Raw genomic sequence first — 16,173 nt, forward strand, 5'->3', positions numbered from 1 at the left:
GGCGCAGTGCTGGGGATCGCCTGCGCGTAGGCCGCCCGCTCCTGCTTGCGAAATGCGCCGCCGTCCCTTCCTGCCGATACGCGGCGGGAGGTGGCGGCGGCTTAGGCGGTCGCCGCGGTGCACGGACACCGCGCCTCGGCTGTTCGGTTCAGTTTAACGTTTGTGCGCTGAAACGACCCGTTAATTACCCTGAGCAGACGTTGCGCTTACAGAGCATCCACCGCGTAGCCCTCCTGTCAGCCTGGGCAGCGCTCCTGGGTGAGCTTCCGGGGAAGTTAATGCCCCTACTTCATCAACGGAGGTTTTGGGTTGTCAGTTCTTTTCCCAGTAGTACAGAAAGTCTCTGCGTCCTCCTTGGGACGGCTCGTGGCAGTGGATTATATATCTTTAAATGTTCTCCAGAAATTGTAGTCTCCGGACAAAGCTCTGTGGTCAATGTAGTGCTCTAATTCTGACGTGCGCTAATGATTTAGTGGTTTAGATGCTCTACGGGAGATCGAGGTGTCCGGAGTAAACTTGGAAACAGTGATTTAAGAGTGTGGCTTTTTCTAATTACACTTACAAAACTTGAGTCATTTACATCTGATAATTAACCACACCACTGCTGTGAAAAGTTGCTGAGCGTTAGCTGAAAACTCAGCTGTATGTCACAGGTCCATCTGAGAACAGAACAACTTTGTGTTGGAAGGAAACAACCCAAAGGGCTCAGGGACAACCTTGGAAAGCAAATAGATGGCTGTGATTAATGTCAGTGAGCTGATGCAACCAGGATTTATTGTAACAACTACAAAAAATGCATAGTTGTTTGTTGTGTTGTTATATTGGAGAACAAGAATTTTTGTGGATCAAGTAATTCTGTTTATCAGAGTGAGGTATGGCTTTCAAATAAATAGTTTTCAAGACAGTGGCTTGGCTAGCAGTAGTGATGTGGCAATGAAGCCAGATTAATGAAAGAAATCTGGAGGCAGGCAGTGGTATTATATTTTCATAGTTCTGTTAAATGCAAACAATGTAATAATAAAAGGAATTTAAGGTTCACTTTCTTTTTATGTTGAGAACTAGAATCCCAGTCAGGAAGAAAAGCAAAAGTGAAAGAAACAAAGCTGAGGCGCATTTTAGTGTCCAAATGCTGTATGTGAGGATGTTTTTGAAAAGAATTGCTTCTTGTGTCAAGGTTTGAGGCTGTGCAGAACATCTGAAAATTGACACAAGTGCTTCAGAGAGCATCGACAAGTGTCACAGGAATGCAGGCTTTTAAATTGTTGTGTTGTTGTCATATTTAATGTAACTACAGTCACGTTTCCAACAGGACACTCAGTGGAGAGAAGTAAAAACAACATCCTTGCCTTTGCTAATGTTTTTGACAATTGCATTTAGAATAGCTATTTGTGTAGTAAAGCAATACAAATACTTAGATGATAATTACTGTAAGGTAGATATAATTGGATAAATATATCTCCTCTTTTCTTTTCGTTGTGACTGGATCTGAGTTGCTCTGTAAGGACAGGAGACGTGTGAGTTTCAGGAGTCCAGACATGTGAGCAGCTACTTGTGCCTGTATTGCTGCTGTAGGCATACACGGAATTGCTATATACTGCTGTTGCTTAGCAGCCCACTCATGTACTCCCAGTAAGTTCCAGTAGAAGCCAAGGACTGGATGTTCCTACCTAACTATGAAAATCCATAGGTGGGCTGGGAGCAGGTCTGATGCCCCCCTACGCAATCAGATCGTGTACATAAAGCAGTAGTAGCCATTGATATTTGAAGAATATCAAGAAGATTGGAAAGGGTTTTATTTGTTTGTTTGGTTGGTTGGTTTACTGCATGGGTTTGCTCGTGTATCATTCACCTCATGTGAAGCTCTCCCAGGTCAGATCATCAGTCTATATGAGGTCAGGAGGGACAGAGTTGTTAACTTCTGAGAGTATGATCAGGTGGTTGGGGTATGCAGGTAAGAATGGGGAAGCTTGGATTCTGTTCTCTGATCCTCAGGAATGTTTTATCAAGTGGTGTTATGCAGAAAATCTGTCAGTGAGGTTATCATTCTAAAGGCAGCTGAATTTTGAGGGGGAAAAAAAAAAAAGTCAAAAAAGGCTTTACAGCTGCAGCAACAAAACATAGATAAAGCATTTTACAGACCAGCATTTGGGCTGTGAACATCAGCTTTGGGGTGCAGTTTAAGACACTATCACCTCTATGCTTAGCTGAGATATGTCTACTGGCTTTTGTTAGTAACCTCCAAATGTTATTCATGAATAGCTGTAAATTTAGCTCTGGGAGACAAGACCTCTAGAAGCTGGGTGCAGTGACTAAGCTCTTTTAAAAATATAATTGGGGGAGGAAGTAGAGGTAGTTATTTACACCTACCTCCTAGACAATAGCATACTTGTTAGGGGTGTGTGTGTGCATGTAGATCTATATATTTATCTGCCTTTAAACGTAGTGTATTGGAATTGAATAGGAAGTTCAGTTTATGCCCCTGAAATACATATTTGTGGACAGTTCAAATCACCTTTTCCTGAAATGAGGTATTGCAGCCATTAGTATCTCTCTGGACTGTGCTCTCCTGATACAGGTGCAAGGGCTGAGCAGCAAAATGAAGCTTTTCCATTGATTTCCTTTATAAGCACTCTTGAACTCAAGTATGGAAAATTTCCAGCAGCTTAAGTGTGCTAGAATTATAGGGGAGGGGGGGTTGTTTGTTTTTCTCTAGCATTTTCTCACTGTTTTAAAGGGTATAAACAGTCATTTATCTTGGGTCTGTTATTAAAATAGTTCATATGGTTTCTGCCATGGACCTCAAAGCCAGTCCTTCAGTTCTAACAGGTCTGGTTTTGTTATTTTGTCAGGAGACGAAGCCAGATAACCTCTCTCCCTTTAAGCTCTCTGTTGAATTGTGACCTGTGAGTGTGGGTGCAGAAAAACCACTTGTGTTGGCAGTTACTGTACAGGAGAGCTCTTGGATAGGCTGATAGCAGTGGTCAAAAGCATGGTTCTGCTTCATTATACATAAATTTCATGCTCTAAAGAATTTAGTCAATTATATTTTTCAAAGTGTAGTATTTAGATCTTCTGCAACTTTGGGTTATTTGAGTTTGTTCTTGATCCCAAACTTCTCCACGTACTGGCGAACTACCTCAGGATGTGGAGATTTATGTTTTTTCCTGAAGGAAATGCTTGCTTAAGCTGAATTTAGTAAGAAAAAATGTCCCACTGAGTTAGCCTTGAACCAATGAGATGCATTGTTTGTTGGGAACAGTGATGGTCTGTCTGCTGTCACTAAACAGAGCTGTGCAGGACTGCTGCAGCGGTGCTATTTCGAGACCAGCATAAACTCAATATCTCGTTCAGCAAAGGAAGCAAAGATTATGTGATCCTCTCTCCCTCTGCCAGCTAATAGCTTCTGGAGCTGACTTGTTTCAGCTAGGCTCGTTAGGGTGCATGTCTCAGCTGGCAGCAGAGCAGATGCTAATAAAAGTGCTGATAGAAGGGTTGCAGCTTAATTGCTAGAGAAGAAATCCCAGGAAAAGGGACCTTGAAGATGACCCAGAGGAGAAAGTAGGCTTTGGTTGTTCCATGGACCTTCAAACGGCATGTGTGGTTTAGCTAACCTTGGTACAGGTACTAGGACAGATCATAAACCACTCTTAGTTCTTGGCAATGTGCTTCACTACAAGCACAAATCAGGGCGAAACATTCACAGCAGCCTTTCTTACAGTTACATGGGTGTTGTAGTTTAGATGATGCTGCTGTTCAACAGCTTGTTGCCATAACTTGGTATATGTTGCACCAGTCCCGTGTCTAAATTCTAAACGGGGAGTTCACAGTAAGTGTAGAAGTAGGTCGTTCATAGGCAAATGGCAGCTTTCTCCTGCTGCACCTCGAGCTAACTGGCTGAGCCTGAATCAGTTATTTCCTGCCATTCACGTGCTGGAGCTGTGTGTGAGGGAGAACTGAGGTGGTCAAGCAAGTTCAGTTGGCTTGGGCCATAAGGGGAGCTCACGGCTGCCAAGGATACATTATCCTGCTGTCCAGGTAGCTTGTATGTACAGATTTCAAATACTGGCTTTTTTGAGCTATGCTATTAAAGACAGGCAACACTGTATAAGGCAGATTAACTCTGATCATCTTTCCTGTCCATCTACTGGTATTTTACCATTTCCGGCAAAACAGTATTGGTGTCTGCATTTTCACTATTCTAGGACAGTTCTTGGGCATTAAGTGATTTCATAAATTTAATTTGATTTTTTAAATCTCCTGAACAATTAGACGGATAAGAATGGTCAGCAAAGCAAGTTTTCTAATGCAAACCTTTTTTATTAAATATCTAGACTTAAAAATGTAACCTCTCTGTAAAGCCTGTAAAAGCACAGATAGGCTTGTCATATAGCCAGAGTGTGTTTGGAAACATTGTGTTTTCTGGAGTGTCTGCTGTTTGTGTTTTGGTGTGTGGGTTTTTTGGTTTGTTTTTCTTTGGTTTGTTTCCCTCCAGCAGTAATGGCCCTCTTCAGTGTTACATTTCTTTGAGGCTGAAATGGAACATAAAGACAGAATCCCAAAATCATGTAGGATGGAAGCAACCAGTTTGAGATCATCTAAGAGGCCAGAATGGGCTTTTGCAGTTGAGGTGTAATAAAGATTGCAAAATAAAGACTGTGTCAACTCTCTGGCTTATTAATCCATTTTTTTTTTACTCTCCCATTGTAAATGAATGGCTTTTTCCCCCCCCATTACAGATTGACTACACAGGAACAGAGCCTTCTAGTCCTTGCAACAAATGTTTAAATGTGTCCTGGGACAGCACACCTTGTACTTGCACCATCAATTTCACGCTGGAACATTCATTTGAGGTATGCTAGCTGATACGCAGACTGAAGCTAGAACAGCTTATAAGGTTGTTGTTTTTTTCATTACTGGTAGAAAAGCTGTATCACAAGTCTTAATTTTTTTTCCCTATTTTAAAGGGTTTTTTTCCTAGTTTTTCTATGAACCTGGGCCTGATTTGTGTGTGCGTTTTCAGTGGCAGGGACAAGATGTTTTTTAATGCCTCTTTGTCTGGAAATGTACAACCCTAATTGGAATGCTTGTGTTTTACACGTTTAGATTTACCATATGTGCCATATAGCTGGTGAGTAGATCAGCTATTCCTGCATGCTTTACTGAAACTCAGTTCAACAAGAATTTAAAATACCAGATAAGTGGTTTTTGAGAAACTGGAGGCAAATAACGGAGTCTTAGGGTGCTTAACAGTGGACAAGGGAGGTGTTTGGTTTAGTGCTGGTGAGTATCGTGCTGACAGTTTGTGGCATGTTGATACTGTTTGACTTGAGGGTGCCAGCTTATGCTAGGATGATACTCTGTGAAGAAAGGATTGAGGCTTCTACTTTATGCATGTTGCTGCAAAATAAACACTGAGTTTAAGAGGTTGAAATTCAAGGTTTGTGTGAATGAAAACCCCTCTTGCGCCACCCATTTTGCTTTTGTAGAGCAATGTGTTCATGTATTATGGACTTTCCAACTTCTATCAAAACCATCGTCGTTATGTGAAGTCTCGGGATGACAGCCAACTAAATGGAGATAACAGCTCACTACTGGTAGGTGTTCATGCTTGGGTATCAATAAGCAACTAACTTCTCACTGCTGCATTCAGTTAATAATGAGGTACGAGAATTTTTGCATAATGGAATACAACTATAAGGAATTTATTTTTTTGTTTACAGAAAATAACTAGAATACTGTAAAATTTCATGTCATTTCATTATAAGCAGTACTTCAGTCACTTCTCAAATTTTAATAGTTTTAAACTGTCTTGTTGCCTTCAGTCAGTAGTAGCTGTCTGTATGCATGCTGTCTGGAGTTTTTGTTTCCAGTATAAGATGATATTTGTTTACCTAGAATTTGGTTTGGGTATTGTAGATAAATGCATCCAGGTTTGTAGACTCTGGTTTCATATTGAACATCAGCCATATTGGAAAATATCAGTACTGTGTATTCTGTTCAAGGTTCTGTGTAGTGTTTAGGACCAGACTGCTCCTTTTCCAAATTTTTATGAGGAGTGGAAATACAGTTGAGTTTTTGCTCCAGCAAGAATGATTCTCCATTTTTACCTGTAAACTTTAAAAAAGGTGAGAGTTTCTGGAGGCTACATCTGATGACTGACACAAGGTTGGGGGGTTAGGTGTGTGTTTCTGCTTGCATTTTTGGCATGTTGTTTCAGGTTATGCTTGGTTTCTTATTACAATCTTAAGTATGCGTCAGTGTTACAGAAAATAAAAAAAACCCTCTTTTTTTCTAAAGGAAGACTTGAGCACTTCATGTTGGAAAACTGTTTCAATTAAAAGATAAAAGAAGTTCTAACAGCTTCTAAGAAAAGCCTTATTTTTAGTGTGAGCATGATGGGATTCTGACTTCATTTGTGTTTTATTTAGTTTTTATTCCTGTTTGTAAAAGAAAGATCAGTCATGCTAACTAGTATCGAATGCTGAAGTATCTGTAAGCAGCCTGACCCGTGAAGAGAGTATTTGGTGGTACACTCAAGATGAGCAGGTCACGGGGGTGCGGCAGCAGAAGCAGGGGGGTTGGCTGGGGTGGCAGAGTCTGACGCGCCCGCTTTCTCTCGCCGGCAGAACCCCAGCAAGGAGTGCGAGCCGTACCGCAGCAGCCAGGACAGGCCCATCGCGCCCTGCGGAGCCATCGCCAACAGCATGTTCAACGGTACGGCGCCCGCCCCCCGCCCGCCTCGGGCGCCTCCTCTGGCTTGTATCGCAAAGTGCTCTGAGCAAACACATCAGGGGCTTCTCTGTTTGAATTACCACATTTTCATTGTTCAACATAAAATAAGTATCTCATGTGGTACCGCTGCTGCTTTCTTCAAAATTGCCATGAGAATTTATTTAATCTGATGGCATCTGAAGGATGGAGATACCTGCTGTGAGAAGCTGTTACTGCTGTGGAGTAGAAATGTAGATATTCACATCTGGATAACATACTGCTGTCTATTACATACGTTGTTTCTTGCAGAACAGCTTGTGATTGTGGCAGGCAGGTAATAAATGCCTTGTCCAGCTTTTTGTTTTGTTACCTCCTGGAGGTAATTGTTCCACCGCCTATCAGGATCATCTGTCTAATGAAAGTTTCTGCAGATGGTTTTCTAATTTGATTTTCTATTTAGATACATTGGAATTATACCGCATTGATAATGGCACGAGGACTCCTATTACTTTGATTAAAAAAGGCATTGCATGGTGGACAGATAAAAACGTCAAGTTCAGGAATCCCACAGGAGATGGAAACAACTTAACTGCACTTTTCCAAGGTAAAAAAACAGATGTGAAACTTTAAGAAAACACTTCAAACACATTTTGATTACTGTTTTACCTCACTGATGTCTTACTGAATGTGCTAATTAAAAATATTGTGGTTCTCTGAAGAAAGGACTAGAAAGGTTGTATTAAAATAATGAAAGCTGCAAATTTCACATAAAAGTATTTACTTTTTCCTTTTTCTTTTAATTTATGATTTATTTCTTTTTCACCTTCAATACTGAGAACAGCCTCATATGTGCACTGATGTCATGCTTTAGCCACAGCTGGTAACTAAGCACCACACAGCTGCTCACTAACCATGCCCCCACCTGTGGGCTGGCAAGGAGAATCAGAAGGGTAAAAGTAAGAAAAGTCATGGGTTGAGATAAAGCCAATTTAATAATTAAAAAATAATTAAAAAAAAAATAAATTGAAAAACAGTTGATGCAGAAGAAAAGAATTGCTCACCACCAACCAAGTCCCCGAGCAATGGCAGCCCCTGCCCACCTGTGCCCACCCAGTTTTATTGCTGATCATGACATCCTATGGCCTGGGCTGTCCTGTTGGCCAGTTTGGGCCAGCTGTGCCAGCTGTGTGCCCTCCCAGCCTCTTGTGCACCCAATGCCTACTGCTCCCTGGCAGGGTGGTGTGAGAAGCAGAAAAGGCCTTGAGGCTGTGCAAGGCTGCTCAGCAATAAATAAAACATGGGTGTGTTACCAGCACTGGTTTTATTACAAATCCGAAACACAGCAGGATACAAGCTACCGTGAAGAAGTTTAACTCTTTCCTGACCAAAACCAGTACAACTGCTGTAATGCTTGGATTTAACTTGAAAATAAATCCTGCAGTTGTTTTATCAAACTCTTCATACAGAGCTTTCATTTAAATATTTCTACTGCTGGATTGTGTGAAATTTTTTTTTAAAACTTGATTTTTTTTTTTTAATAGAAGTGACTGTGTCTCTCACTTGTTACGTTAAATGCAGTTTGGCAAATCAAAGTTTTCTTTGCCTGCTGATGTCTGAAAATAATCCTCCTCAGGGCTCTAAGGGGTGTGTGTGTGTTTATGCAAGGTATACAGTAATTTCAGGTTTAACCTGCTGTGGGTTTCTTGCTTAGTCACAGCCAACTACACATTACCAGTGTGATGGTACCCTTGGAAAAGCCCAATACCCTTACCCTAACACAGTGTAGAATTGTATTTCCAATAAAATTAGCAAAAGCATGAGTATGGCATTGTCTAAAATATTGTACATCATTTTATTTGCTCACAGTCCAGGAAGTGGTAGTCAAGCTCTTAAGGTTAAAGTGAGCAGAGAAGTTACCATTATAATGGAGAACTATGTCACAAAGTAATGTTTTGAGACAAGACTTCGTGGCTATATAGATGTGCAGGGGAGACAAATTTGTTTAAAAAAGTGCACAGTGCTCTTATGAGAACAAATGGATATGTGCTGCTATTCAAGCTGCAAAATAAGAAGTTCTTAAACAGCCCAGTGTCTTGCAATAGTACAGAGCCAACCTTTCTGTTCATAATATGTTTATTTTGTAGTATTGGAACAAATTTTGATGAGCCAATGTGTTTCTCAGTCCTGTGTTTGAAACGCTTTGTGGTCCTTATTTTTGTTTAACCCCAGGCACAACAAAACCTGTGAACTGGCCCAAGCCAGTGTACATGCTGGACTCGGAGCCCGACAACAACGGCTTCATCAACGAGGACTTCATCGTGTGGATGCGCACCGCCGCCCTGCCCACCTTCCGCAAGCTGTATCGCCTCATCGAGAGGAAGGATAGCTTGCAGCCTACCCTGCAGGCCGGGAAATACTCCCTGGATATTGCATACAGTATCCTTTGACAGTTGCTGAGAGCCTTGGCTGGATTACACACACGCACATATTTGTGCAGTTTCAAATTGAACTTGTCTTTTTTCTTACCGTCTCTAAAAAGGAAATGGTAGTGAACTGCGGTTGAAAACTGGTAGTGAGAATTGGGTAGAATGTTACCATCTTTTACTTTTGTGCCAGCTTTTTTACAGTTAGTAGCTTCATAGTGAGAAGGCAATCAGATTGCTCAGGTGCTGTAAGAGAACTGAGAGAAGCATAGGAAAAAGCACAGAGGTAGCTGGCAGCCTAGAAATTTGAGAACTTTTAGCTTCAAGGTGTAATGACGATATGTCAACAAGGTCAGAATGACTTAGGAGGTCAGAAAGATGCCACAGCTGTGGCTCAGGTGGAGGTCTGTCATTCTACTTTGGACAATATACTAAAGACTAGGTAGAAGTGCAGGAGACTCTAGAGGAGGAGGGTTGTCATAGTTACCAAATTCTTAAAATTCAAAGGCACTTAATAATAATTTTTTAAATAGCTACTGCAGGGTTTTCTTTTGCTGCAAAACTGTGGAGAGTGCATATCATATCAAACTGAATGAACATGAAGAATTCTGTACTAAAGCATATTCAAGAATTAAAATGTAGATTTCCCTTTTACTGAAGTTGCTCTCAAAATCCCACAAAACTGTACTTTTACTCTTCCCTTAAAAATGAGTTAACATTTCCCAACGTGGCATTTTTTCTTGGAGTAGCTGACAGTGGGCAGATGAGTCTTAGAGTAACAGAAAAGCTAAATGTTTCATAATTGCACTTCAGATATTCAAAGGCAGCAGTTTGTATTTGGAACCTGACTAAAATGACCCAAAATTTGAACATGCCTGACCACATAGAGCTAGACTGGGAAATGTGCTTGTTTCTTATTTTCCTAAATGTTTTTCAGATTATCCAGTACACAGTTTTGATGGACGAAAAAGAATGATCCTAAGCACCATCTCGTGGATGGGAGGCAAAAATCCCTTTCTGGGAATCGCTTACATCACTGTTGGGTCCATATGCTTCTTCCTGGGAGTCGTGTTGCTGATCATCCATCACAAATATGGCAATCGAAACACTAGTGCAGACATTCCCAATTAATCTTGCATTCTGAAAACAAATGTACTGCATGTGCATCAAGGCCAGTCCAGATTGGACCCAGTTTTTGAAAGATAAATCTCTGCTTCTGTCACTTCTGGGACTGGGTACATAATTTTTATCTAAAGCTCGCCTCTCCCATACTGTGGGTTGACTCTTGAAAATGACGGGTGTACAATTAGCTGCATTGATTGTATCTCTGCCTGTGTCAGAAACACTTTTTTTTTTCTGATATTAGCCTCTAACTGGGCAGGCCACATGATGCATGTAGCTCCTGTTCCCTTGATGCATCTGCTGCTTGTTCATGTGTCGTAGAATGTCGGTATGATTCAGTCCATAGAGATTTTGTGGAGAAAGACTGGTAAAAGATGCTGTAAATTGTTAACTTTCTGGAAGTCAAGCGTCAGTACTGTTGAAAGGAAAAGTCAAGTCTTAAGTGTTTTCTTTCAATTTACTGTCTTGTGTGCATGGGCTCTTACATTTCTTGCTGAGATTTTAATATATTTATAAAAGTTGTTAAATATTTTTCCTGTGTTCTACCCACTTCTGTATGTTCAATCCTTTAAGTGCTGTGTACATTTCGGCACTCTGGATTCTTTGTATATTTACAATATATGTGCCTGGCCAGTAAACTAGCATCCTATGAAGATACCAGAAAACCTATTTGTTAATTATCTGCGTGAGTCCCTTTTAACGATTGTTCTAAATGGGAACATGTTTGTTGCAAGTAGAATCTGCTTTTTTTTAAAAATTTTATTTGATTTAAGTCATATTCAATACTATTTACCTGTTGTGCTTGCTGGTTTTGCTTTTTATGAGCAGCTCCAAGCGTTAAGAAGAACCTAAAAGTGTTTTTTCCATACACAAATTTAGGCAAATGCCTTTTACTGGAGGAGTTTCCTGATTTTCCTGAGGCGTATGTATTCCAAGCAGGCTTTGCAGTAATGGAATAGTCATATACTTTTTCCTTATTTGGAGTGAGCACCACATGAGTTTTTTTTGCAGTGTTAAGATAGTAAACTATAGAAATTCAAAAGTTGAGATGGTGGTAGCCTCTCTTCACTGAAATGCAGGTTGAGCTTGCTGTGAAACCTGATTTAAATATTGCAGTTAGAAGCAATGTGCGGGTTAGTATCTTAAATCAAATTACAGAAGGGTTCACTTTTAGGTTTAATTAAAAGTTAACTGTAACCTGTAAAATATTACTTTTTGGTGACTTTTTTTTTTTTAGATGATTGACAGAAATTGTAATGTATATGGTGGAGATCACTTTATATGCAACTAGCTAGATAAAGCATTGAGTATATTAAAAAAGACCTAATAAATTCTGCAGACAATTTAATAAGAGATTCAATTTTGTTCTTGAACACGTGCATTTTCATCTGGATGGAAAGACAGATTCTCATTAGCTGTGAATGCAGCTTAAGTGAATTCTGTTTCTGGGATTGCGTATTTGTTACAAAGAGTTGTTTCATCATGGTCTGGTAGCTCAGACGATAGCCAGCTTTGAACAACACTACTAATTTATCACATAAACACATGACTGTTCTTGACTGAATTACTTGTGTAATCATTTTAAGCTAGCAGTTGAAGCCTGTCAGTCTGTATAACCTATGGAATGAAGCAGCGTTCCCAGTGTGCTGGCTTTCCCTAACTCCACATAATAGTTGTTTTCATAGCACAGTGCGGTAGCACAGGGCTTTTATACGGGCAAAAGGCTTTTAAGATTTTATTTACAGTGTTGTATCTGTGTTGCTGGAATTATAGTATAAGGGTATGCACTTTGAAGAATATATACTTTGAAGAATATATATACTTTGAAGAATGCAAGACTTGTCCTTTTTTTTTTATAGAAATCACCATGGGAAGAAAGGCCATGGCAGTCTAGGGCCAGGTAGCATCTACAGGCGGCGTTTGGACTGGATCCAAGGGAGGCATTACTGACTGCAGCTTTCTTTCAGGTGCCCTCCTCGCAGTAGGAAAACGAGGGTTACATTGCCTGTAAACAGGTGTCCAAGAGTGAGTTGAAGTGAGTATCTGGTGGAAGAAGGTGATTAACTCTAAAGCAGAATGTACCTATGCTTACTTAAAAAAAGTTACTGTACCAGTGGCGCTACACAAGTTTGTTTTGTATAAAAGTTTTATATTTGTGTTACCTGGGGTTGGTCTGAACTAACTGGCTGAACTAACTAGCTACGATGAGTTAGAAATTAAGAGGGCAACAACGCAAAGGCCTTCAGGAAGGTCTGCAGTATCCGTCTTAAAATTAAGCCAAACCTCTGAGGGTTTTGTATTGACCTAGTCAGTGAGTTTAGAAACAGTCAAACAACACAACTTCCCAACATTTTTAATGTTACATTTGCAGAATACTTGCCTACTGAATAGCCTGCCAAAAATTCTCAAAGTAGGAAATAAAAAATGTGAATATCAAAGCAAATTTTATTCCTGCTTTCTTCTTAGCGATGTGGCCAGTTTATGGAAGAGGCTGCTTGTAGCAGTGTGCCAATGGATACTGAGGTAGAAAGCCCAGTTGCAAAAGGTTCTTTTTTAGTAGTAGTAGTAAATTTTCCTAGGATTAGCGGAAGTATTTTCATGTACGCTAACTAGCTTATGGAATCTGTTCTGATCGCCATATTGCCTTCTGTGCCTAAATGTAGAATCTAATCTTCCTTGAAACTTTCAATTAAGACTAAAGCACATTATGAAATGGCCTGATAAGAATTAGCAGGTCCTTGTACGACCTGAGTCTCAAATAAGAAGTTACCTTCCTCTAAGCTTCCCATTCCAAACATGCTCAGTCTGAAAGTAACGGTCCATTATTTGAGTTACACCAACTGCTGCTCAAAAGTCTGAATTGGAAAATTATCTTTCACATTTCCTGTTGGGAATAAAATAAAGAGGAATAAGAGTGTATGTCTATAATTAATGAAGCTCAAGAATTTTTTAAAAAAACAACCTATTTTTATATAATTGAAAAACAGTAGGTGGAATTCTTTCTCACTGGACCCTGATTACAGATAAAGTTGACATGAGAGAAACAATTCAAGCAAATTGAATGCCAGAGTTATCTACAAGTTTAACTGAATTTGTGCCTGAGGATTGCACTCAAATTTTGCAAAATAAAATGGTGAGATGTTTTATATAGCGTTAGAGGGCCAGGAATGTAATTAATGACTTCATTAATTCCTTTAGGAAAATGGGAAAGGTTGGACTGCGATATTGGAAGAAATTAAAATAAGATTGTTTCCAGGCTTGACTACTGAGGTCTGCAGTTAGATGGTTGAAGTTTAGTGTATGCTTTACAGTAGATGCTTCTAAGCTTCAGAACAAATCTTTGTTCTTTCTATCAGCAAGTGCTTTTAATGTAGTTTTAGTGTATTATACAGCTCAAAGTAACTTGGAAAATGATTATACTAAAAGTACCACGTTTTCTCTCTTCCTACACCATAGCTTTTAACTGGGCTAGTCAGTTATTTTGTTTGCAAGACAAAAATTAAAACAGTGGGCAGGCAAGGCTCAGGAGGAGGTTTTAACAAATGTCATTTTTCATCTGTCCTGCTGCACCAGGGGTTGGTTTCTGCTTCCACAGCTGGGTTGAATGTTAACTCAGTTGTTGTGTGATCTCTTTAGCAGGATTTACATACCCTTCTATTATTGGTTTAAGAGGCTAAACATTTTTTTGTGTGTATGATGAATGCTTATTAGCAGACCTGTTTTCATTCTGGCTTAAAAAAACCTGTTTAACAATGAGTTTTTCTTACATGCGAAAGTAGGAAGTTAGGAAGAAGCAGTCTGAGTTTCCTTCTAGTGAAATATCCTCACCCTGAGGTGCCCAGTTGCCATTTTTCTTTCCCTCGAGTTTTCATTTCTTCATAGATTACTCAACACTGACGACACCAGCTGTGCTTGCTCTCAGCAGTCGCCTTGTAGCTTTGATCGGTACGTAACCCACATGCCAAGCTTTAAGTGTGGCCTTGCTCTTGTAAAACATATTTTGACAGGCAACAGTGCTGAAGCTCAGATTCAGGCATATCAGGAAATGGTCCACACAGTAGAAATTAAGCAATAATAATTTTTCTGGGGGTTACGATCCCTTTATCGGTATCTAAATACAACCGAGTGTATAAAAATCAGATTACAAATATTAGATGTATGCGCTCATAAGACGAAAGATGGCAAGAGGAATGAATGAAAATCTATTTTGCAGTAGTAGTAATGTATTCCAAGTGTTACTCTAAGCATTTGAAAACTATTTGTTAAATAATGCATCCAACTTCCTCCTTTGTTACAACACATTTCTCCATGACAGTGCTTTCTAAATTATATTTTTAATAGTCTATTCAACTAAGATCATACCTATAAATACTATTTCATCTCTGTATTTTTAGTTTCTTTCGGGGGTCACTCATCAGACTGAGAAGTGCTGTCCTTTTGAGACAAAATCCTTATTTCCATCCTAGACTGAGCACTGACTATGTTTGACACACGTTACTTACTCATTGTGAGGTTTGGCACCTGTGCAAAAGCACTGTCATGCCAAAACCTGAGTGCTCTGCAGCTGCAGCAAGGCCAGGAGACAGTGTTCCTGACAGCGCTGTAGTTCAGAATAAGGCTGAAGCCCATGAAGATGCAATTAGGGGGCTAGATCTGCAATGCAGAAAAAGCACAGGCTGCTCAGAGCACTTTTTTGAAGGGCAAATAGATGCTTCCTTTAGAATCAAACAGCACGTCATAGAAACCTGGTATTACTTCACACTCTCTAATTATATATTGTGAAACATGAAGCTGAAGCTGTTTTGTTTTTTCTTTTTTTTTTTTTCACATGCAGAGTACTCAGTGTCCCTGTCACTAATGGGAGTTTGAAGGCAGAGGGCAGGTACATGTTTTAGTTTTTGGGTTATTTTTCTGCACAGGGGCTCAACAAGGGATGTCACATCCATTCCAAGGGTGTAAGGCCCATGGGCTGGGTCAGACCTGGGTTCTGCCTGGCTCAGAGTCATGCCACCAGTGACGGTCAAAGAGGATGTCAAGGGAGTCTGTATGAACAGAAACAGCCCATGGTGGTTCTGTCCCAGGACACACTTCTAGACCTCTGTAGATCTGAAACTTTTTGATAAAAGGGGATTTAAAAATCTATGTGTAGCAGCTGCAAGGGATGTTTCTTTCATGGGCTTGTTGAAGGACCCTTTGAAGGCAGGAAACCAGCAGGCAGCCACTGGATCCTGTGGCAATGAAGTTCCCCAGTTTGTGCTGCATGGTATGGAGAAATACCTCCTGTTTAGAACCTGCACCTACATGCCTCTGTTTACTGCCCTGTACTTGTTGCTGGAAGTGTTACCACTCCTTCCTCACCCTCCCCATCCCATTCTCTTGTGTTGTGGGCCTCAGAGGAGGACCACAAAGATGATCAGAGGGCTGGAACACCTCTGCTGTGAGCACAGGCTGAGAGCCATGGGGTTGTTCAGCCTGGAGAAGGCTTCAGGGAAACCTCATTGCAGCTTTCTAGCATCTGCAGGGCGCCTACAGGAAAGCTGGGGAAGCACTGTTGACAAGGATGAGGGGCAATGGTTTAAAACTAGAGCAGGGTAGATTTAGATTAGACATTAGGAGGAAGTTCATTAATATGAGGGTGGTGAGACACTGAACAGGTTGCCCAGGGAAGTTGTCGATGTCCCAACACCGGATGTGTTCAAGGCCAGGCTGGATGGGGCTTTGGGCAACTGGTCTGGTGGGCAGTGTCCCTGCCCCTGGTGGCGGGGGGTGTGTGTGTTGGAACTAGATGGTCTCCAGTGTCCCTTCTAAACCAAACCGTTCCGTCATTCCAGGAGCTCTGCGTCCCGGGTCCCCAAATCGGAGACACACCCCAGGGGCCCAAGGCTGGGGGAGAACTGGTGTCTACCCCCCCGCCGGG

At 40.7% G+C, this 16,173-nt stretch overlaps 1 protein-coding gene across 1 annotated transcript; it reads left to right on the plus strand.

Moving 5' to 3' along the window:
* Positions 1-4,736: 4,736 nt before the first annotated feature.
* On the plus strand, positions 4,737-10,838 carry TMEM30A (transmembrane protein 30A; the record flags this gene model as incomplete). The annotated part of the gene is made up of 6 exons (XM_008937186.1): positions 4,737-4,850; positions 5,487-5,594; positions 6,627-6,714; positions 7,172-7,315; positions 8,941-9,147; positions 10,072-10,838. Coding segments are annotated over 6 exons (855 nt in total), but the record flags the coding sequence as incomplete, so codon positions are not given.
* Between the last annotated feature and the right edge of the window lie 5,335 nt (positions 10,839-16,173).

Source organism: Merops nubicus, unplaced genomic scaffold (assembly GCF_000691845.1).
Source record: "Merops nubicus isolate BGI_N331 unplaced genomic scaffold, ASM69184v1 Scaffold33443, whole genome shotgun sequence".
Classification (NCBI taxonomy): Eukaryota; Metazoa; Chordata; class Aves; order Coraciiformes; family Meropidae; genus Merops; species Merops nubicus.